Here is a 24,482-nt window from a genome sequence, read left to right as displayed (position 1 = left end):
TCTCTTTCAGGGATGTCTGTGGGAAGGGGGGTCAAAAAAGTCAAGAGGGCAGCCACAACCATGCAATCAAAATCTTGTCCTTTTTTTTACATGTGTTGACAAGTAAGCATATGTTGTTTAATAAAATCCCCTTGTGCTACCAGATTTTTTCTAAGTTTTTGCTGCCATAGACCACTGTTTTTGAAAGTTGGCTATTTAAGGTGTGTGAACTTCAACTCCCAGAATTCCCTGGCCAGCATGCTGTAGAGTATGGTTAGTCTTCCTTTTATGACCATAACTGAGCCTGGAATTATGGTCATGAGTCAAGCCAGTCATTAAGAAGCTCACCATGTTGCCACACCTGATTTTACAACTTTTTAAGACAGTTGTTAAGAAAACACTGTGGTCGTTAAGCAAATCCATTGTACCCAATGGCTATTTTCTTGCTGGAAACCAGAGTAAATACCAGTTTCAGACAAAAAACCCCAAATAACAAACAACAAATCGCAGTTGTGTGACCATGGGTTGGTGCAAATAGCCATAAATGTAGGCCATTTGCTAAGTACCCAAAATGTGATCGTGTGACTGTGATGATGGGCTATTGGAATTTCAAAATCGGGTTGTGGCTGTTTTGGAGGTTTGTCATAACTTCAAACAGTCACCAAATGACTAATTGTAATTTGAGGACTATCTGCAACAGGCTCTTTCTTTATAATGCTTGCTGATTGAAACTGACCTGTGAAGTGGAGCACTGTTCTTTCACAAAGAGGGCTAAACTTTTTCACCCATGTAGGACAAGGGGAAGCACTTCAGAAAACTCTTGCAGAAGTTTGATGTCCAGTTTTTCTTATGGCTCAAAACAAAGCACAGTAAACAATAACCAGAGTGAGCCATGTGTTTGCAGCAGCATAAAGTGACCCATAAGAGCGGAACAAACCCCAGACCATGTCATCAATCACATTGTTAATGAAGTGTCCTAAGTGTTTTAAACTACTACTCTTGTTTTATCTTGGCTTTTATAGATGGAAACAGAAAAAAAATGATTTCATTATGTCTCCAGCAACAATAATTTAATTTCATGTATCAGATTTATATGGCTGCTCACTTCGGAAGACTGTATGAAAACATCATGGGGGAATCCATAGTGCTCCCTGAGCTTGGTGGTTTGCTTGCAGATGTTTCTTTACCCAACCACGTAACATCATCAGTATGACAGTGTTGTGCAGATGAAGTTATTCAGTCAGGTAATGAAATGTCTGCAAGCAACAACTAATCTCAGAGAGCATCAAGAATGCCACAGTTCAATCCTGAGCTAAAGACATTTTCCTCTATTGGACACCTCAAGGAACCCACCAATACATCAATGAACATATTAACTCCAGACTCGAGAACAAAGCCAGGGCTCAAGAGCTTTCTGAAATTCCAGAAGAATAAGTGTCCTCCATACCTCGGGGTATGGGACGCAGTGGCTCAGTGGGTTAGGATGCTGAGCTTGTCGATCAGAAGGTCGCCAGTTTGGCGGGTCGAATCCTGAGTGCCGCGTAACAGAGTGAGTGCCTGTTACTCATCCCAGCTTTTGCCAACCTAGCAGTTCGAAAGCACATAAAAATGCAAGTAGAAAAATAGGGACCACTACGGTGGGAAGGTAACAGCGTTCCGTGTGCCTTTGGCGTCTAGTCATGCCGGCCACATGACCACGGAGACGTCCTCGGACAAGCGCTGGCTCTTCAGCTGTGAAACGGAGATGAGCACCAGCCCCTAGAGTCGGAAACAACTAGCACGCATGTGCGGGGGAACCTTTACCTTTACCTTATACCTCAGGGTGGGGTGGGGTGGGAATGCTGTTCCAGAGAGCAGGGATCCTGGTAGAGAGGGCATTTTCTTGGATCCCACAAGATGCCAATATAGAACTGAGAGGACTTGGAGTGCACCCACTCTGCCCAAATGTACCAGGCAGACAGAAACCATTGGAGAATAGCATCAGAAGAACAGGTAATTACTACTTTAAAACTAGATTAGTAAAGTCGACTTTAAGCTGCCTTAGTTGTGGGTTGCCTATGAGATGCAATAAGGGTGAGTTATCAAGACTTATTATAGCATTATCTGAAACTGAGAATTAATTCAATAGAAAATTAAACCAGAGTGAAATTTGCAGCCCTCACTGCTAGTCCCAATCCTGCCTGTTCCAAATCACTGTACTCCTCCAAGATTATGAGTGACAGAGCCTAACTGATTTTACAACATATTTGTGCTCAGATGACAAGAAACAATACAGCAGATGAAGGTAACAACGTGAGCAGGGATGTGGTGTAAAAAAAAACCAAGTTGGCAGGTTAGGCCTGTGATTGGGTACATATGGAGAATCCTGCTTAGCTTCGGAATCAGGCAAAATTGGCTAGGTTCTGCCATTACCCAGGATAATTTATCTCATAAGAGGGATCAAAGAAAAGATTATATCATTGGTTATTAACCTTTATGTATAGGGCCGGTCTATTTCTGATTAGAGTAAAATGCTGGAAAGAAAATGATAGAGACCAGTAATCACTTTCTGATCCAGTTGCGGAGGTTGCAAACCTGATTATAAAATCTACATTCCATTTTCAACTAATCTTGGTTTAATGCAGATTAGTAAGAAAAACAAGAGGATCAGCAGTGTAATTAATACAGAATTCAGTTTTGCTTGCTAGCAAAGGAAAGGTATCTCAAGATTGCTGCCAGGTACAAGGTACTTGGAGATCAGTCTGGTGATGGCAGAAATGTCTATGTATGCCAGAATGAGCACATCACAAGATTAACCATTGCAGTGCTGAACAGGAGAAGATTCGAAGGAGGAGATTATTTTGAATGGTCCATCTACTTGAATGCACAAACACTGCTTCTTACAGAGTCAGTGGTCCTACAATATCTAACTAGGCCCCAAATCCCCTTCTAACATCCTTTTTGTTCCATGTAGATCTTATACACCTGGTCTGGATCTCTGCAGCTTTTCAGAATGTCTTCCCCGCCTCCCCTGGCCACCTGCCTGGCCCAACCTTCCCTCTCAAGGAACTTGTCCTGTGACTTTGTTTGATGCACAAGGACCCCTGACAGCTCCCCCATTCCTTCTTCCTTCAGTCTGCCATCTCCTTGGATTGCTCAATTACTTCCTGGCAGGCACACAAGCTCCACAGGTGAGTGACTCTCCCCTTCCTTTGCCCCCACCTCCCCAGCTAAGCAGAGGCTGGCTGAACATTCAGATGTTCACTAGACAAAGTCCTTTCTTTGGGCCCAGTTAAGCTGCTCCAAATTGCAGCAGTGGGACCATGTCTCGGGAGAAACTAGATTCCCTTGTGAGTCAAATGCAGTTCCCAAGAAGTAGGCTGAAGTTCTACTTGTAAAGAACATATACATGCCTTCAGTGACTTATTCTCAGTTCCCCGATTTCGATATTTCCCTGCCGGGTATTTTTGTCCATTAAGTTTGCCAGACCTGAGCTGTACTGCAAATCCATTTTCCTAGCTGTAGTTGGATTTTCATGCAGCTGCCAAACTGAAGCAGCTTTCTTTATAAGGAGTTAGTTATCAGTGGAATTCTTTGATTGTTTGCAAAGAGTACTCTGAGTGGCAGCTGATTAACAGCTGAGATCTAAAGGTTTGCCCTTTTCAGAACACAGAATACGGTTCTGTATATATTTAACTAATATATTCTGTGAAAGTGGATTCTTCTAATTCACTGCATGTGTACAAAATGGAGGAATTGGCTGACTTGGGAGAATGCCAGAGTTTACAAATTAAGAAATATTCTAGATGGGAGATTCAGGCAAGGACTGAGCAGCTCACAGGCCCCAGAATATTTATTGGCTATTCAAGAGAGACAAATGTACAACAATATGTTTGTTTGTTTGTGTGTGAGAGGGAGGGAGGCAGAGAGGGAGATAAATAATGCATTCTGGAAAAGGACACACCTTAGAACACTGAGTAGTGGATTTACATCTATGTTCCTAAAAGATGGTTTGGAATGTTAGCATATTTGTAGGGAAACCCATAGTTTTCAAAAGCCAGTCAGTGGGTGGGTGGAATAATCCAGTATAATAATCTTTTAAGAGACAATCATCACCACCAACAACATTAGAGCAATTTTATGAAAACTGAGTATGCTCAGAGAACAAGCAATGGACTATTATTGAAAAAGATGGACCGTTTAACAGATGATTTTGTGTAATATTTTGTTCCAAATCTCACTTCTTCAATAGAATATACTCTTTAGCAAGAGATCGTTTTCACTTCTGGTAGAGAAATAGTATTACACTCTTGCAATGTACATATGGGGAATTGTTCCAGGCTGCTGGTAGGAACCATTGTCCAAATTCAATCTTAGCAGTGTTAAATTAGTGACTTTCCTTTACACACCCACCCATTCTGTTGCATGTGAACCACCCGATTGTATTAAAATGTGTGAGATGTTCCTGGTTGCTACCTTGAACTTCTCCTTTTGCATGTGAGAAAGAACTTTATGTCTCTTGCGGCAGGAGTAGGATCCTCCTGTTATGCTGATTAATTCTGTGACAAAGATAGTCTGGCACACATTTCAGAAGAAACTCGGAGAATATCTCATTGCCAGCTCATGTTGTATATGAGCTTGAAGTTTGAACTTCACTCTGGTGAAGTATCTTAACACCCAGTGAAACTCTTAAATGAATGAGTCAACAGGTGAGTCAGACCGTGATTATCTACTGCCTGTACTTTTCAAAGCTATCCCTATCTAAATTTGGTATGGGAGTACACATGATACTCTGAATGTAAACATGAAACTTTACTGATCCTGTAGAAATACTGTATATGATTTATACAGGAACACTGCAAGCTTAACTTAGATTCTAACTAATAATGGTAGATTAACATTGTCTGATCTCAGAAAGCTAAGCAGAGTTATATCTTAGAAGTAGTCCTCGACTTACAGCCATTCATTTAATGACTGTTTGAAGTTACAACAGTGCTGGAAAACAGTGCTGCAGCTGCCAAAAAAGCCAACACAGTGCTAGACTGCATTAACAGAGGGATAGAATCAAGATCACTTGAAGGGTTAATACCACTTTACAATGCCTTGGTAAGGCCACACTTGGAATACTGCATCCAGTTTTGGTCACCACAATGTAAAAAATATGTTTTGACTCTAGAAACAGTACAGAGAAGAGCAACAAAGATAATTAGGGGACTGGAGGCTAAAACATATAGGGAACGGTTGCTGGAATTGGGTTTGTCTAGTTTAATGAAGAAAGGACAAGGGGTGACATGATAGCAGTGTTCCAATATCTCAGGGGCTGTCACAAAGAAGAGGGAGTCAAGCTATTCTCCAAAGCGCTTGAAAGCAGGACAAGTAGCAACGGATGGAAACTAGTCAAAGAGAGAAGCAACCTAGAACTAAGGAGAAACTTCCTGACAGTTAAAACAATTAACCAGTGGAACAACCTGCCTCCAGAAGCTGTGAATACTCCAACACTGGAAATTTTTAAGAAAAGACTGGACAGCCATTTGTCTGAAATGGTATAGGGTTTCCTGCCCGAGCAGGTGGTTGGATTGGATGACCTCCAAGGTCCCTTCCAACATTATTACTGTTGTTGTTGTTGTTGTTGTTGTTGTTGTATGACCTATCACCAATCCTCACACCTATGAATCATTGCAGGGTTCAAAGTGACAATAAAGTTATTATTCTAATTCCTATGGTCACATGATCTAAATTTGAGCACTTGGCAACTGGCATGCATTAATGACAGTTGCAGTGTCAGTGGTCACGTGATCACCATTTGCGATCTTCCCAGTGGGATTCTGATAAGCAAATGGTTGTCCAGAGACTTGATGGAGCTTGAAATGCTCTTCAGGATCCTTTAAATATTAAATATAGGTAGAAATATAAAATCCATTGTTATTTATAGAGCACCATTAACATACATAGAATAATGTATGACCTGAGGAAAATACAACTACAGGTGGGAATAAATGTAAAAACAAAAGGGATAAAATTAAATAAAAATAAACCATTGAAGGTAGCAGTAGGAACCTTTTTAAAAAAATTTTTAATCCCATTTATATCCCGCCCTTCTCCGAAGACTCAGGGCGGCTTACAATCTAAGCACAAATCAATGTGCTTAGCAATAGCCTTCATTTTATGTATATGCCTGCTCATTGGGATTAGAGGGACATTTAGTGTTTTGAAAGCTTCACCAGAGGGAACACTAGTGTCGGAGTATCGTATTACAAGGTTACCCAATCAATTTTGTAAAATCACATAGAACTTAGAAAGCTGCAATACGTTGCAACCCTAAATAAAATTCCTTCCTTTGCAAGGCAGCTGACTCCTCTCCTTATGTGCAAGCAAGGTCAAATTGCCAGGCACGTAACAAAACTTCATGCTTCGGTAAAACCTTTTTTTAAAAAAAAATCTGTACTATAAAAACTTTCCTGTGCTCAAAGGAAGCTTTGAAGCACATACAGTATCAGATGCTCCCAACAGAAGGAGAAAAGTAATAAACTCTTTTGGGTTTCCCCTTATTTAGAAAACAAGAAGAGTCACACTGTTCCAATAACATAGAAGGGTAATTTACTTGCTCTCTGTGCCTTTGGTAAGCTATGACCAATCTGTTGTGACTTCTTTTTTCCAAGCCAGAGCTCCTCCCCCAAAAGATGACACACTCTACTAACTTACCTTGATGGTTGTGAAACTATTATTTAATAGTCTGTACTCCTTAGGATATGATGTAATGTGAGGGAACTTATATGAGATCTGTGTTGCCCTGACATAGAATCATAAAGTTAGAAGTGACCTAAGGGATTCAACTGCATGCAGACCACATGATTCAGTGATGACTATTTAGCCTAGTGATGGCTAACCCATGACACACATGTCTAAAATGACGCACCACAAAATTTTGGGTGATACACCAGCATTCACCAAGCCCCAAGGACAACTATTCTCAAAAGCGTGCCATGATCTTGTGCAATTTTTAGTGAGCATAGTGAGAAAGGGATGTGCCCTCACATGGCCTCCAGATGTTGTACAAGAAAGCCATGTTCTTGTGTGGCCTTTAGAACTCCCAAAAATCATGCAAGAATGTGTGTGTGCTTTTGTGTGAATTTTGGAGACTGCAGAGGCTGCAAAAGAGTCCTTGCAGACATGCCAATGTTTGTGAATATACATATCAGACTTAGCAGTTAAACCATTTTTGTTTAACCAGGCTTTGAATACTGTAAACCAAATATGGCTGGGTTCATGCAACATGCTAACCTAAACAACTGGCAGCCTGCAAACCATATACAAGCTTCAGGAACTCTGTCTAAGGCAGTGTTTGTCAAGCTTGGCAATTCTAAGATCTGTATACTTCGACTGCCAAATACTGGCCGGGGAATTCTGGGAGTTGATGTTCACACATTGTAAAGTTGCCAAATTTGAAAAACACTGATCTAAGGCCCTTGTTGCTCCCCAGGAATGAACAGGGCTAAAATATTCAGAATTGTGTTTTGTTTGGTTTAACTGGTTGGCAATGGTCATTTTTGAGGAATCAGTAATATTATTGTAGATGCCATTTTGACCTTTTTCACACTGTCAGAAGCTCCTCAACATAGCCCTGGCCTGTCTGTGCTCACTTTGGGGTGCAGCTGGAACATGCCGCACAATACCTGTTGCAGTCCTTGAACTGTTGGGTAGAAGTTGCATCCCGTGTTTTTATTGTTGGGAAAGCCTAGTTAAAATATGAAGCCAGAGTCACCCTGAAGTGCTGTTTATGGTCAATGCTGAATGAACTTAGGAGTGGCTTGAAGGGTTCTCCTTCTGAAATTCCATGTTCTCACGGCTCAAGATCAAATTGCTGTTGTAATCATTCTTTAGAAGCCTATCATGCCTTTCTGTCTGACACGGATGCTCAAGGCAGTTAGCACCAAAGAAAAGACCATTTAAACAGTGCAATTAAAGTAATTATACAAATACAAAGTAAATAAAATCCATATTAAAATGTTATAAGCTTTGTTTTGTTTTTCCTGTGAGGTTTGATGCATGCATGGAGCTTTGCAGATTGGGACTTTCTAGAATGAATAATAAAATCTGCCCTGTTAGGACATCAGTGAGAGGAAAAGGGTAGATTTTTCCCCCCAATCAATCAGAATAGAGCTGGAAGAGACCTTGGAGGTCTCCTAGTCAAACCCCCTGCTCAAGCAGGAGACCTTATACTATTTCAGATATGTAGGTGGCTGTCCAATCTCTTCTTAAAAACTTCCAGTGATGAAGCACCTACAACAGGGGTGTCAAACTCAATTTCATTGAGGGCCGCATCAGCATTGCAGTTGACCTCAGGGGGGCGGGTGGGTGTGGCCAGGGTGGGTGTGGCCTACTGGATGGGCGTGGCTAGAGTGCGTATGGCCTACTGGGTGGGCGTGGCCAGCTCTACATCGTTCGCACCAAGGGTGCCTATGGGGGCCTGGGCAGGAGTGGGACAGATCTGAGGGTCTCTGGCAAAAGGAGATGGGACCGGGGCAAGTGCCAAGGCAGTGGGGGCCGTTCCCTCACTGTTTCCAAGATGGCTTTGCGGGCCACATGAAACCACTTCGCGGGCCAGATCCGGCCCCCGGGTCTTGTGTTTGACATGTCTGACCTACAACTTCTGAAGGCAAGCTGTTTCACTGGTTACTTTTCCTCACTGTGGGAAGTTTCTCCTTAATTCCAGGTTAAAACAAATCTACATGGATATGCTAGCATAAAAGGAAGAAAAGTGGAGTGGTGGAAACAAGGGTGGAGAAGTACAACCGCTCAATTACAGAGAAGCCCACTAACCATCACACACTCCTTAGAACAGGGTTTCCAAACTTGGCAACTTTAAGACTTGGTGTAGTGTGTTTGTATTGGCTCTTGTGTTGGCATACACTACACTTGGGGACTTCAACTCCCAGAATTCCTCAGCCAGCATGCCTTAGAAGCAGGACCCTGATTGGAAATGGCCTGTGCCAATCTTTCCTGGCATTTTGGTGAAAGATAAAGGACAAAGAGGAACCAGCCTTTTTCTGTCCCAAAGGTGCTGTTTCGCAAGGCAACTAAACTTTCTTTGTTCTCTTTGAAGACGTTTCGCTTCTCATCATTTGGGACAACCATGACCTGGATGCAGTGGTGGGATTCAGCCGGTTCACACCAGTTCGGCAGAACTGGTAGCTAATCTTTTGTTGCCGAGGCCCAGAATGGATTTTCAGAAGCGGCATCCACACAGAGAACCGGTTGTTCGCATATTTGAATCCCACCACTGCCTGGATGACTGAGGATCTCCACAGACCAGGGGTGTCAAACTACCAGCCTGCGGGCTGGATGTGTCATGCTGAAACCGTGCCCACCCCATTGCTGGCAATGGAAAAAAAGTCGCGATACATTGCGACACGTCACGTGACGTTGCGAGTTTGACACCCCTGCCATTTCTGCCTTTCCCTGCTTGGGAGGTAGGAGGGATCAGCGAGTCACCTGCTTGTACTTCACATTCCTATCCTGAAGTCTGATACTTATCATGCCAGGAACAACTGCCATTCTACATTCCTGAAATGAATGCAGTATATTTGCTATTTCAGATAAGGGTCGCAAACATGCAACTGGTTTTGTTTGGTTTCTATGAGAGAGCAGCAAACAATAAGCTAAAATGCTCATTTTATTTTGGCTCATGATAGGTCCATAGTTGATAGCTTAACTTGGGGCTCCCATGCTTTGTCTTTTCACTTTGTCCATTGATCCCAGATCAGAGTTTCTCAACCTTGGCAACTTTAAGAAGAGTAGCCAATGGGGTGAGGGACACATGAAAATGGATTTTGTAACTTGTTAATTAACATACTTTGTATTTTAATTTGATTTATTTTTTTAAAAAATGATGTTCAGGCTCATTTCAGACTGGAATGTAGCAATAGCTTTTAACATTCCTAACTGAAAATATAAACTGGCTGGAGACTAAATGGAATTAAAATAAATAAATAAAAATAACTCCAGATAAGAAAAAGTTTGTGAGTACAAATTGGAGTCTGGTTTATCTCTTTTGTGAACTCTAAACAACCTTTTTCCTTACAATTTACACTCATTCTGGTGTCAGACATTATTTTAATCAACATGCATGATATTATGGGATGCAAATATGTAACATGTTTGACTATGTGTAACTGATTTCCTATGCAAAGGGGAGGTTATTTTTATTCTGTCCGATCATCTTTCCTCTTGCATTTTCTTTGTTGTGTTAACTATAGAAAGGAATGCAAGTTGGGTCTTGGGGTTCTCCCTTTTCACAGAGAGATCCCACTTTATCAGGGCACCCTAATAAACTGCTTTTAAATGATCTTCTGACTTGGTTGCTTATTGGGAAAGCAAACCGAGGCAGAACCTAGGGACAGATTTGTCTATCAGGGGGCAGTTGGACTCACTTAATGACTGAGGCAAAAAGGTCATAAAATCAGGTCCAACTCACATAATGACCACATTGCTTAGCAACAGAAGTTCTGGTCTCAACTGTGGTTATAAGTCAAGGACTACCTGTATGTCCATCAGCTCTTTTGGTCATTGCTTGTTCTTGCCACTAGATTTTTTTTAGGGTTGAACAGTGCTTTGATTCCAAATTTTCCAGTGATGAACTGGGGACTCTTGCCCAGTGTGGGGGAATTGGACTAAAATATCTTTGAAATCCCTTTCAATCCTATGCTTTTCTGAATCTATCATAAGAGCTTTGGATGTGTTTTAAAAGAAGAATGTGGTCTTCCAGCTTCCTGTTCAGTTTAGTAATTCTTGGGTTCAAAGATAAGGGATGATTTTTGTTTTTCTAGAAACAACATATTGCTGTGTTTTGATGAAAGATAACGATTGCCTAAGACCAGCTCAATTTTGCATGATGGCCATACAATTTTCACGGCAACATGCACACAAATGGAGCCTATGCAAGTTGCTAAATGTTGTGGAATTACAACCCCAGGCAACCTGGCTTATGGTAAGGATGTCAGTTGGAGAGAAACATCAGAAGGGCTACAACATGGCTTATTAGTTTTGCAGAGTTGGAATGGCTCAGCCATATGTTTGCCAGGAAATCAAGCTGGGCTTCCAAATTAGTTGCCAAGCAGAACTGCATCTGTAGCAACTCTGGCCAATCTGATGCTATGTTCGCCCTCCCAGATGTGCAGAAGGGGTTGGATAATAAAGGAGTTAGGAGAATAGTTAGTCTTTTCCTAGCACAGACAATGATAACCTTTCCATATTTGCAGATTGGGCGTAGTGTAGATCCCATCAGTCAAAGAGTGCCGGCTGGCAGGGACTAGAAGACAGGTCTTTTCTGCCCCTGCTCTGTGGAATATCCTGCTATAAGAGATTAGAATAGCCCCAAACCTGTTGGCCTTTCTCAAGACTTTAAAAACTTGGCTGTCTACTTGAGCTTGGGATACTGAATGTGTTAAGGGCCCCATTTCTTGGCTTTACTGTTAACTAGCTAACTATCTGGCTGCATATATTTATTTTGGTGTTTTTTATTGTTTTTAAACATTTTTGCTGTTTTAATTGTTTTTATAGTTTTGGGATTGTAAGCTGCCCAGATTCATCGATTCAGATGGATGGCTATACAAATTGAAAAAAAATAAATATTTACAGTAAATGTTGCATTGATACAGAACACTAATTTTCAAGCTTGGCACCTTTAAGATGTATGTGTCAACTCTACAATGAACCTGGCTGAAGCCATTTTGCTCGTTCTAGGTTGCCACATGAATGGGAGGGGAAAGCAGAGGTTTTATGCTAGTCCAAACAATTTTCTCTCCCGTGGGAACTAAGGTCATTTCTGCTGATTAGAATGGATGAGGATTCTGTTAGAAAGCTCACTGAACTATTCTATTGGGAAACATAGTTGATTGTATAGTACTGGGATGGGAAGTTTAACTTCGTAATACTGTAACTCTTAGGAGGGAATTTCAGACTTGGTTTCACCTTTGATCATGCCAATACTGTGTAGCTAATGAACATGTTCTTTCAGGAAGCCTCTAGCCTCGGAGTTCTGATTTATTTGGTCTCTTCTATTGGAACCTTTACATTAAACCAAATCTCATAAAGTCTATTGCCTTGGGGTCCTGAGCCCCAGTCGCCTACCCACTACTTTTGAGAGGACGGGAAAGACTTGGGGAAGAAGCCAAGATGGAGAAGAATGGAGAATTGACCACTAGCCTCAACATGGCTCCGGCTGCCGGAGCACAGGCTACAGTTCAAGCGGAGAGCTGAGCTCCTGCGGCTGGAGTTTGACTGAGAATCCTCACCATTCCACCTGAGAAGTTGGGACAGCAAGAAGGGATCCTGACCCTCAAAGAACCTGGCCACTCCGAGGAGATTCCCCAATGAAGAAGCACCCCCAAGGCTGCCGAGGAGGAATTTCCTCTGATTTCATGACAGTATGGACTTCTAGAATTCCCCAGACAGGATATTCAGTTATAAAACACCTGCAAACACATGAGCTGAACTTAAATTATCATCTCCTCCACTCCCTACTTTGAGCTATTAACTGCTATCTCATACCATGCATAAAGGTGTTAAATTTTCTTCCTAGCTGTCTTTCAACTCTTGGGCTATTCTGAATGGCTGCATTTGGCGAAGAAGAATGAAGAGGACTCAAACCATTGTGGACCTCTATCATTTACATCTGAGAACATTGATAGACCAAGAATCAAACTCTTCTCACTGTGGATAATGATGCTTAGTTATCTAGTTCAGCATTTCTGAACCTCAGCAACTTAGCAGTTTGGACTTCAACTCCCAGAATTCTTCGGCCAGCATACTGGCTGGGAAATTCTGGGAGCTGAAATCCACACAGTTTAAATTGCTGAGGTTGAGACATGCTGGCCTAGATGTTTGGTAGAAGCTATGATGGTCAAGCTCATCACATACTGTAAATGATGTCAAGATGCATTTGACCTTAGTCATCTTCTGCTCATCCTTACCTATAAAAGGTCATGTTTATTTGGGACTCCAGACTATGAAGTTGAAAGAATGTTTTAAGTTGGAGTAGGCAATTTTCTTGAACAGGGAGACACAGTTCAAATTTTGACAGCAGTTGTACACTGCTTTATAAAAGCTGAGAGGGTGACAGGGAGGCTTGCCTGGTTACAAGAATGACACCCATAAAGGGGAAAACAGTCACTAGGAACTGTGACTGTAAACTCTCAGTCTGTAACATGTTTAACCTAGTTATAGTTATAACCCACGAGGATGGGTTCAGGAACTGAGTTCTAAACTTATCAAATGAGCTGATTTTACAAAACATGCTAAGTTTGCACAAAGAAAAAGTTAATGCCAACCAAGCTTTGTATGTTGCAGGAATTCAGCCAGTAGTCTTTAACTGCCTGATTAAGTATCATGTGTGAATATAGCCTTTGACTTTTTCCTGCATTGGTGGGCACATTTTCAAGCAAAGCTCTGGGTTACAAGTATCACCCATCCACTTTTATTTTCCTGGAATGTCTGTTGGGTTATATGAGGCCTAGAGGTATTATTAGAAATAAACACATTATTGGACACCAGCAAATTTTCCTAAATTTGTCTTATTAAATGATGTGTCATTTAATTGTAATTAAATAATACGTTATATTTTGCTTTTTTTTAACCAGAAGGCAGCAAGTCTGGCAGTAAATTTTGTTCATGGGCACTCTGTCAGTTAATCTTGGTTTAAAGTTACTGTCACCCATTAGTTTGATAACATGAAAGCTGTTGGTATATCACTCCTTGCTCTTTTGGCTAAAATCAAAGACTCATTGAAAGAAAGATTGGAAAAGGCCATGAAGATCATTCCTGATTGCAGGAAAAGAATGGAAGCTGAGGATCAAAATACAAATTATGTCTGAGAAGATACTTCTGCTGATTTCCTGATCTTATAACTCACCAACATTAAATACATCCTCAAGATCTGACTGGGAAACAATCTTGCTGTATGGGATAGTCAATATCTCCCTCCCCCAGCACTCACAGACCTGGGCCACTTATCTGTTTTACTTAATTTGATTCCTAAGCTATTATTTTTTTGATGGAATGCTATAATTCTACATTCTACAAATTTCCCACTATAGTTGTGAGTACTTTGGCCCTGAGACAATCCAGAGTTATTCCTGGCCCAAAGAGATGCAGGTCCTTGATAGCCCCAAAATTATGTAAACAATAGTACCCAATTTTAAAATGATTGGGTGTTTCAGCAAAAGGGACAGATTCTTTTTGAACACTACATAGAAGTAAACTGGTCTCTTTAAAACTCTTATCTGGATAACACAGAGATGTCTGCAAGGTGGAATCAAAAAAGTCAAGAGGATGACCATGACAACACAATCAAAGCCCTACTTGTTTTATGTGTGTCATATGTATGGCATACAACATGTAAAAAAAAACGCAGAGGGCTTTACAGATGGCTATATCATGGGATCCTATCACTTTAGACTCCACACCTTTTCCCAAGACAAAATGCCTGAAGCACATGTTGACAAAAGAACAGCAATGTTATATCAGCTTGATCAGTCCTTGCTGAAACTTTCCATGCATGCTGTTGAGAAATCTGTTCATTTCACCATGTTTGTGTTACTCACAAGCATTGACACCTTGCCTATGTTCCTTTTGTGAAATCTGCTGAGAAATACAGAATAATAGAGTCGGAAGCGACTTTGGAAGTCTTCTAGTTCAACCCCCTGCTCAAGCAGGAAACCCTATCCCATTTCAGACAAATGGTTGACCAATCCCTTCTTAAAAATCTCCAGTGACTCTTGTATTTCATTAAAGTTGAAGTTAATGGCCACAAAAGATTCTTACAAAGACTCTATCACCCTAAAGATATTTGTGAGAGAAGAGTTGTTGTGGTGTATTGAAACTTGCCTGTAGTTTCTTCCCCTCTATTTCCAAAGGATGTTGCAACCTTTGCTGCTCAACCAGTTTGGTGCTCTCAGGGGTGTAGCCCTGCTGCCTGTGGTCATCACATCCTCCAAGGGTGAGGTGATCATCTATGATGCCCTCACAGCAGTTGGACTAGAAGCAGGCCCTGGAGCAGAATAGTCCTATCTGAATTGCAAAGGAGGGTGTGGGAAGGGAAGAATGCATTATATTGGGTGGAGACTAAGACAGCAATTCTTCACTTCGAGAGTTCTAAAGACAAACACTAGGGTAATAGATGCTAGGCATGAATTAAGGAGAACCAAGTAACCATGGGACCATGAAGATCACTAAGTGACACTGGGCTAGTTCCACCCATTCCAATCTACCTCAAAAAGTTATTGTGGGAAAATGTATTTATGAATAGCCTTGTGCTCCTAGAGAAAGGTGAGCAAATCCTCCTTGCTACAGTTTGTGATAATAGGATCTGTAGCAGAAGCACAATTTGCAAAGAGAATTGATATTGATGACCACTAAGATATGATAATTGACTGGAATCTTTTTAACCAGAAGCAGTGGATCCTTTAATGTCATCAATCCAAGACTTCCTTCTGCATTCTCCTGAAGCATCCGGATGATCACTGATGGAAATAGGACAGTGAGCTAGAAAGAATGTTGGGTTAGACTTGCTTAACAATTTCTATGCTCTTAGTAAGAATGAAATATTTGGATCAGCCTACAAAGTTTTCAGCAAAGAAGGAGGTGAAGAAACCTTCTGTTCTGACCCTTTGCTTCTTATCTCATGCTGTATCTTCCTTTTCTGGCTGGGATTTATTGGTGAGTCAGGATTGGAGAAACTTGCTTCTGCCAGGATAACAACCCCTCTTTGAAGAAGAGGAGGAGGAAGAGGAGGAGAAGAATCCTGGGGAACAGGTTTGAGCCTCCCTGTCTGTTCAGACTGGATGGCTTCTGTAAAACTCCACCCATCACCGCAGCCTATAACTTCCCCAAATTTGCCACCCACATTTCAGTATTATTGCACTGTCTCTTGTTGTAGTCTTCCAGCTTGGGGGGTTTTAAATAAATTTTTGCCTCCTTAGCTGTAGCCGCTCCAAGAAGCAGGAGAAGAACAACCATGGCTTCCATGGGGATGCAAGTCTTGGGAATTGCTTTGTCGGTGATCGGCTGGCTAGGTACCATCCTTTGTTGTGGGTTGCCGATGTGGAAAGTGACAGCCTTTATGGGCACCAACATTGTGGTGGCCCAAATTATTTGGGAGGGCCTATGGATGGACTGTGTGGTCCAGAGCACGGGACAGATGCAGTGCAAGGTCTATGAATCTATGTTGGCACTGCCGCAGGACATGCAAGCTGCTCGGGCTCTGGTAGTCATTGCCATTGTGCTGGCCATCATTGGCATCTTCTTCTCCATCATTGGTGGAAAGTGTACTAACTGTGTGGAAGATGAAGCTACAAAAGCCAAGGTGATGATCTTTTCTGGAATTATTTTCTTCATCTCCAGCATCATGCTTCTGATTCCACTCTGCTGGACGGCAAACAACATCATACAGGACTTCTACAACCCCATGATCCCAGAGAGCCGAAAGCGGGAGATGGGGGCTTCTCTCTATATTGGCTGGGCCTCCTGTGGCCTGCTGCTCATTGGAGGAGCACTACTGTGTTGCAACTGCCCCCCCAAACATGAGAAGCCCTATTCAACAAAATACACAGCAGCTCAATCAGTGCCAGCCAGCAACTATGTCTAAGCCATTTTTCCTTCCCCATCTGTCTTGGGGACTTTGTATCGTGGAGGAGGCAGTTAGGGACTAAGTGGACTTCAATGTGAGGAGGGACCCTCCTTTTCCATTCTTTGGACTCGGCGTAGCAGCAGGAAGCCTGGCATACTTCATCCAGATTCAGAAAGCAAGGATTAATTTATTGCATTCACCTGTTTGAAGAAACATCTCTCAAGAACCAGAGTCTGACAGCTGTTCCTATCCAAACTGTACTGAAAACTGGCTTCTGTGAAACTAATGGAAGACTAGTCACCTTCAAACTCACCAAGATCTTAGCTAGCTCAGCTCAATTGAAGAGTTGGAGAATAATTGCTGACGTGGAGGCCCACATGGAATGCAGCGGCAACAGGGAAGGTTGGAGTGGGGTGGGAGCTTGCTGGACTTCCGGACACATTTGAAATTTGGCTAGAAGAATTTGATGGTGGACATAGACCTGGTGTATAATAGTGGGAGGAACAGTCATTGGTGGAGGTGGAAACCATGGGTGTAAGTCCCCTCTAATTGCTGGCTGTCTCTTCGTATTTGGAAATCTGGGTGGAAAAGAGTCGTAATGTCCTTCAGGTTTGGTTCCTGACTCTCTTTCCATAACTTTGTGTTCCATTATTTGCAATCACTCTTGTGGGTGTTTTGATATCTGCTGAAACAGGAAGCTCTCTGGGAAGGTCCCCATTCACTTATCTTCCTAAAACAGAGCATGCTACTTATACAGTAAAGTGATAGGATCAAATTGCTGCAAACTATTTAAAAAGGATGCAATGATTAAGCAGAACTACATCTAGATTTGTGGGTTGTGGCGGTCTAGGAAGAGGAAGCTCAAACTGTGGAATAATAAGTTTCGAGTGGAGAAAGGAGAAGTAGAAGATATTCAGAGATGCGACAGGAAATTTGAATTCTGCAATACAGGGAAGAGATTGAATAACAACAATGTACCTTTTTAATATCTTGCACGGTTTAATTTAAACTCAGAGTTAAACCAGTTTTGAATGCCTGAATGCAGTTGTAAATCTACCGTAATCTGAGGGAGGGATAATTAAAAAAAAACATTTTGAGACTGGCTACCAAGTTGGTATTTCTATTCATGTATAAAATACTGTTTAAATACTGTTGAAACTGCACTGAGTGGCTCCAATTCCAATTGGCAAATTGGGAATGATGGACTGGTGTTAAATAGGACCAAGTGTATTAAGAATGATGTATTTCCACCTTTCTTCCATTCAGGGCTGGATTTTTAGCAGAATCTTTGGAAGGTTAACCTCAACTAATTTTGAACAGCAGAGCTCTATCCAGGGGCTTATGAAATAAAAAAAATGTCTATGGGCATAGACAGAAGTCAGGTTTTATTATTGTTCTTATTATTTAATCGAATGTCAGACTATCATTTAGAATGAATTACTCTCCAAAATAAGATTTTGTCAAGGTTTCAAGATGGGTGTGTAGCTCTCCTTTGACAAATGCACTATTTGCAGAGCCCAGAGGTGTTACAGACTTGTTCCTTCCTTGCAGAGATGATGAAGGAAGAAAAGAAAGTCAATTCTTACATTATTAGAACTGGTTTTTTCATATTTTATTTGTGAGATGTTATTGTTTGTCAATTGCTTTGAGCTTGTGTAAAGGTAGCCTATAAATATTTTAATTATAAGCACAAAAAATTATAAGCACAAAAAAAACCCTTGGAGTTTTTCATGTGTGCCTCTCTTGTCTTTCCTTGAATTTAATGTATGTATACAGTACAGTGCACATTTATTTTACACCTGTTCTTTGTTATCATTCAGGGACATTTTCCTGTGCATTTGGTTAGTGAAATTATCAGCTGCTTGGTTCTTGTGGCTGAAACATTGGGTTGTTAATTATGCATTGGAGAAGGAGGGGAATCATCTGTTATGTCAGCTGATTATTATTTTTTTTATTACTGTTCATTACTGATTCTTTTGAAATGGATTTCTGTTGTTGCCTGAATGGTAAGTTAAAAAAAAAAACTGGCTATGGTACTTAAAGCTGTTTGCTGGATCAGAGAAAAGATCTACTGATTCCACCACACTGGTTCCCTATTGGGCCAGTCAGAATCTTGCACAGAAACTCCAAAGCAGATCATGAGTATAACAGCACTTCCCAAGAAGAACTGTCCACCACCCATAATTTAGAACTTTCCTCTACAACCAGATGTTCTTTTTTGATATCTTGGTTAATAGCCACGGTAACCTCATCCTCCCATTGGTCTTTTGATAATTTCTCTTTATAAAACTTGAAAATCAAGGTAACCAAGATTCAGGCTCCAAAATTCCAGATCTCATGATTTGGAGCAACAAGCTGTCATCTAGTGGTCTCTCCAGATTTTTGTAAATCAGATCCGATGGCCACTATTTCTAGTAGAAATGAGATCCATACACAATTTATGTATGATGTACAATAAACATCTGAAGTTGTCCAGTTAGGAATTGATTGTCAATCACTTTCTATCATGCTATCTGTCCATCTACAGTTAAGAGAAGAATAGTACACATTAGATCAGTTTGCACAGGGGTGTCAAACTCAATTTCATTGAGGGCCGCATCAGCATTGCGGTTGCCCTCAAGGGGCCGGGTGGGTATGGCCAGGGTGGGCGTGGCCTACTGGGTGGGCGTGGCTAGAGTGCGTATGGCCTACTGGTTGGGTGTGGCCAGCTCTACATCATTTGCATCAAGGGTGCCCATGGGGGCCTGGGAAGGAGAGGGACAGATCTGATGGTCTCTGGCAGAAGGAGGGTCTCTGGGCCAGGGCCAAGGCAGTGGGGGCCATTCCCTCACTGTTTCTAGGATGGCTTCGTGGGCCACATGAAACTACTTCGCGGGCCGGATCTGGCCCCCGGGCCTTGTGTTTGACATGTCTGTGCTAGATGAACTAAAATAGGAAAGGCAATTTGTTATTAAATATGGTATGGGGCAGCTATTCATTACTTTAACATGTTGTATAAACCAGTCCACCAAATTAAAACATAAAATGCCTGGGTTGAAATGTATCATGCTATATTGTCAATAGTAATTGTGTTTTATTAACTTGGGTTAGGTGTATTATCTGGCTAATTAACTCAAAGGGACTTACTTCCAGATAAACATGTCTAGACTTTCAGTTTTGGGGTGATTCACACTACATGTTTAACCCAACCAGTCAAAGATTGCAAACCACGGGTGTCCAACATTTTGGCTTTCCTGGATCATATTGAATGAAGAGGATTTGTCTTGGGCTGCATATAAATATATACAATATAGTTGTATAATATAAAATCACATAATAATGTTAAATGTTCACAATCATATGAGGCCACATTACTAGCAGTCCAGAGCTGTGTGTGGCCCATGGGCCGTGGGTTGGACACTCTTTGTAGATCAGGGGTGTCAAACCGCCGGCCCGCGGGCTGGATGCGTCATGCTGAAATCGCGCCCACCCCATTGCCGGGAATGGGAAAAAAGTCGCGGTACGTCGCGACATGTCACATGACATTGTGTGTTTGACATCCCTGTGGTATGCAAAGCTTGCTTAAAGTTTGCTTAATATCCTTGAGGGGTTAGCAATTTGTACAAACCCAGCCTCTTTGGCTAGTTTATAGCCAGAATTAATTAAGTTAAGCATATTGTGAAAACACAGTCGTTGTTTTGCTAGAAAACCCCAAATGCTAATCAGTATACTGTGCCTTAGGAAGAGGTGAGTCATTATATTCTGAAGTTATGGCTACAGCAGAGGGAGAAACTATTTGGAATTTGAAAACTGAGGAGGATAATTAATTAGTTTGTTAAAAATACTTATGAATGCCATGGCACGTACCTCTTGGCAGCATACTAATTTTAAAATATATTTACATACCAAAACAATAATATCAAATAGTAAAATAGTAAAAAAAATATTTAAAAAAAGAGTAGCAAAGCATATAAGATGATACAACAATGGTGTATGCCTTGGGACAGCTCTGAACATTCTGAGGGAAAAGTGCTTGGGAGTTCTGAAAATCTTTTAGTCTTAGCGCATCTGGGTGGTTCTGGTCCGGGGACATTGGCATGGATATACAACACAAGTCCACACTCCAAAGTGTGTTTGAACACAGAGAGAAAACCCACAAAACTGAGCTCCAAAATGAAGTGGGAGGCCAGTCTTTACACCCCAGTAATGGAGGTGGAGGGCTGGGATGAGGAGAGCATACCTGCCCTGGGATTTTCTTCATAATGCACAGCAGAGAAATCTGCAGCTCAGATTCTGAATGGGAAACAAACAAGGCAGGGAGGATGATTCCCCCTCCCCCGCTGCAGGAACATCACAACACTGAAGGTGTTGGGTAAGAAAACATCTCCATCATAGTATGGAGCTGCTGAAAAGGGAGAGATAGCAGCTGGGCAGGTGGGGCCACTGGAAAAACAGGCTTCTGATTTCCTGGTCAGTGTTTACACAGCATCCCAGAGCCAAACACTAAACAAGAAGCAAATTAACTAGCCCAATTGCCTCATTCCACACACACACACGCATACACACACGCCCGTCTGCATCCCGAAATGTTGCATTGAATTAATCTTAATGGAAGATCATCTAGAAGTAGTTAGGTTCTACCCAGTTCTGCACTTTCTGCACTGAGTCTTGTTTTGGGGGCAAAGACAGAGCCTGTCCAATGTGTTAGCAAATGGGAGTTATATAGGTTGCCTACTGTATTTGGCAGGGACGCGGTGGCTCAGTGGGTTAGGATGCTGAGCTTGCCGATCAGAAGATCGGCAGTTTGGTGGGTTGAATCCCGAGTGCCACATAACAGAGTGAGCGCCTGTTATTCATCCCAGCTTCTGTCAACCTAGCAGTTCGAAAGCATGTAAAAAATGCAAGTAGAAAAATAAGGACCACTACGGTGGGAAGGTAACAGGGCTCCATGCGCCTTTGGCATCTAGTCATGCCGGCCACATGACCACAGAGTCATCCTCGGACAAGTGCTGGCTCTTCGGCTTTGAAACGGAGATGAGCACCGGCCCCTAGAGTCGGAAACGACTAGCACGCATGTGCAGGGGAACCTTTACCTTTACCTTTACTAGTGTATTTGACCTCCTGCCCTGGAGATATACTGCTCTGCACCCACATGGTCTTTTGGATACCTGTAATTAGTCATTTTATTATTTTATATGTCATTTTATTCCATATTTTTGTTACATGGGCATTTGTACTCTAAGGCATGGCTTCCTAGCCACCTTTATTCCTTACCGGCTGCTTTTGAAGGGGGCAGGAAGGTAAACGTGAGGCCAGTATTTTATTACAAGACTGACCCATTTTCCCTTGATTTCCCCCCCCTCCACCCCCAAAGATGAACCTACCTCTCCTTCATTTTCTCAGCAAGAGGGAGGCTTTTGGGAGAGGTTGAGTAAGATTTGATGGATTGATAGAGTGGGAGAAAAAAAGCAGGCACTGCCAGGATGTCTGCAGGGGATGGTTAAAATTGTCAGGATGGGGGCCATAATGGTGCATTGGATGTAGGGATGAGGGGAGCTTCGATTGGTCCTGCATACGCTGTGGATGCCCCTGGAGGCTACACAAAGCAGCACAGTTAATCCTTGACTTACAAAAACAACTGGGGTCAGAATTTCTGTTGCTAAGCAAGGCGATTAAGTGAGTCACACCTGATTTTATGAACTTTTTTTTGCTGCAGTTGTTAAGTGAATCACTGCAGTTAAGTCAATTACATGGTCATTGAGCAAATCCAGCTTCCCCCATTGACTTTGCTTCTTGGAAGCTGGCTGGGAAGGTCACAAATGGCAATCACACGACCTGGGATGCTGGCTGGGGAATTCTGAAGTTGAAGCCCACTTTGTTGTCAAGTTGCCAAGTTTGGAAAAAAAGAAACACACTGCAGAGGAGGCGGCAAGGGGAAATTGGAGTGAGCAGGGTGTAGTTTCTTTTGAATAGCGTTGAATAGGGCCTATTGAAAGCCCTGCTCTACAGTATTAGTGAAGTCTAGAAAGCATAGCCAGATGAGAGGGAGAAGGAATCAGAAGGTGTTTGATGTACTGGGGAGTTTGTGTGAGAGGATTTTTTTTTTCTTTCTTTCAGGTTTTTCTTGAAAGAGAGGAATGAGTAACTGGAGTGAGTTAATCTTGCCCGCTGGGAGCATAAAGACAGGAGAAAGGCAGTGGTGGGATTCAGGCGGTTCGCACCAGTTCCGCAGAACCGGTAGCTAATTTTTTGTTGGCCAGGTCCAGAACGGACGTCCGGAAGTGGCATCCACACAGAGAACCGGTTGTTCACCTATTTGAATCCCACCACTGGAGAAAGGCCTGGGGAGATTTTTTTGAACGAGCAAGTAGAGTGTGTGTGCTGGGGTGGGGTGGGGTGGGGGGACGTGGGGGGAGGGTTGGTTCCCTGGGCGTGGGGTTTGCTTTGAGGCTTTGCTACCCCTCTGCATCATAACCAACCGTAGGAACAAGTTCTTTGTATTTTGTTTTTTTCCAGTTTGTTTGTTTTTTGCACAATGTCCTAAAGTTTATAATCAAATTCACAGTGGCCCAGCAACTCCAAAAGATAGAAAAACCCAGGTTCCGACTGTATATCCATCTATAATCAATGTTGTAGAGCTGCCTTGCATTATGGGCACTCTTGATAAAACCTGGCTCAATAAGTGCTCTACTTGAATTACAGAAAAGAAAGGTTTTAGGAACTGGTCCTTTGTTCAGGTCAGTTTCACTTTCTCAGAAACTTCAAAACTGTTGAATGTATAGTTTTGATATGCACAAAAGGAATTCTCTGAAAATGTATCTTGATTCGTGTATCTGTAAATATTAGCTCTTTGAACAGAGGAATGTGTACTTTCCTTCCCTGTCCTTGTATATGACCAGGATCCTTTTTGTGGGTTACCTGCATATCTCCTAGCTGCTTTCACCCTAATCAATCAGGGTTCTGTTTCCAGCAGGTGGGAGCGTGATGGCAGCCCTGGCCGTGCAGCTGATTGGGCTGGCACTATCTATCCTGGGCTGGCTGGGCTCTATTTTGGCCTGTGCTTTACCCATGTGGAAGGTGACAGCTTTCATCGGATCCAACATCATTGTGGCACAGGTCTTCTGGGAGGGGCTGTGGATGAACTGTGTTTATGAAAGCACTGGTCAGATGCAGTGTAAGGTTTATGACTCACTACTTGACCTACCAGCAGACCTACAAACCGCCCGTGCCTTGGTGGTGGTCTCCATTGCCTTGTCTTTCCTGGCTCTCCTTATTGCCATCTCTGGAGCAAGGTGCACCCGCTTCATAGAAGACCCAAGTACCAAGGCCAAAGTTTTGATGATAGCTGGTGTGGTGTTCGTTCTAGCTGGAGTGGCGCTCCTCTTTCCTGTCTCCTGGTCAGCAAGGAACATTGTGAGCAACTTCTATAACCCACTCATTCCCGAGGCCCTGAAGAGAGAGCTGGGTATTTCACTTTACGTAGGTTGGGCAGCTAGTGCCTTCCTAATCCTTGGTGGAGGCACATTCTGTTGCTTCGTTCCTCCAAAGGAGGACAATAAATCCTATCCAATGAGATACTGGGCAGGAAGACACCCTTCCTCGAGCAGCTATGCCCGCAAAGACTATGTGTAACCCTGCTGGAAAAGCTACATGCACCCCCTCCCCGCCCACACTTTACTTCAAGCCTTGAGAAAGAAGGATCGGCTGGCAAAAAGGACTCACCTGATGCAATAATGTCACAGAATATAAATCTTGCAATGCCAAACGCCTGTCAGGCCTGTCTACATGGAGAACACATTGACATGACATATGACACCAAGACAAAGTTCACTCTAGCCATTTGTAACATTTTTATTTGACAAAGAAGCATTATTTTCTTGTGATATGTGACAGTTTGCTCAAGTGAGTGCTAAAAGCTGTG

At 42.3% G+C, this 24,482-nt stretch overlaps 2 protein-coding genes across 2 annotated transcripts; both read left to right on the top strand.

Annotated features, from left to right (window-relative positions):
• Nucleotides 1–3,090: 3,090 nt before the first annotated feature.
• On the top strand, nucleotides 3,091–24,193 carry LOC308659311 (claudin-4-like; the record flags this gene model as incomplete). Its single annotated transcript, XM_081312827.1, has 2 exons — nucleotides 3,091–3,149; nucleotides 23,532–24,193. Exon 2 carries the CDS (start codon nucleotides 23,546–23,548, stop codon nucleotides 24,191–24,193), a length of 648 nt encoding a protein of 215 aa, XP_081168953.1. The 5' UTR covers nucleotides 3,091–3,149; nucleotides 23,532–23,545.
• CLDN4 (claudin 4) lies at nucleotides 15,971–18,237 on the top strand (the record flags this gene model as incomplete). Its single annotated transcript, XM_081314777.1, has 1 exon — nucleotides 15,971–18,237. One exon carries the CDS (start codon nucleotides 15,971–15,973, stop codon nucleotides 16,598–16,600), a length of 630 nt encoding a protein of 209 aa, XP_081170903.1. The 3' UTR covers nucleotides 16,601–18,237.
• Nucleotides 24,194–24,482: the final 289 nt, after the last annotated feature.

Source organism: Vipera berus, assembly GCF_964194415.1.
Source record: "Vipera berus genome assembly, chromosome: 1".
Classification (NCBI taxonomy): Eukaryota; Metazoa; Chordata; class Lepidosauria; order Squamata; family Viperidae; genus Vipera; species Vipera berus.
The sequence above is the reverse complement of the archived record's forward strand: the minus strand, read 5'-3'. Positions and strand labels throughout refer to the sequence as shown.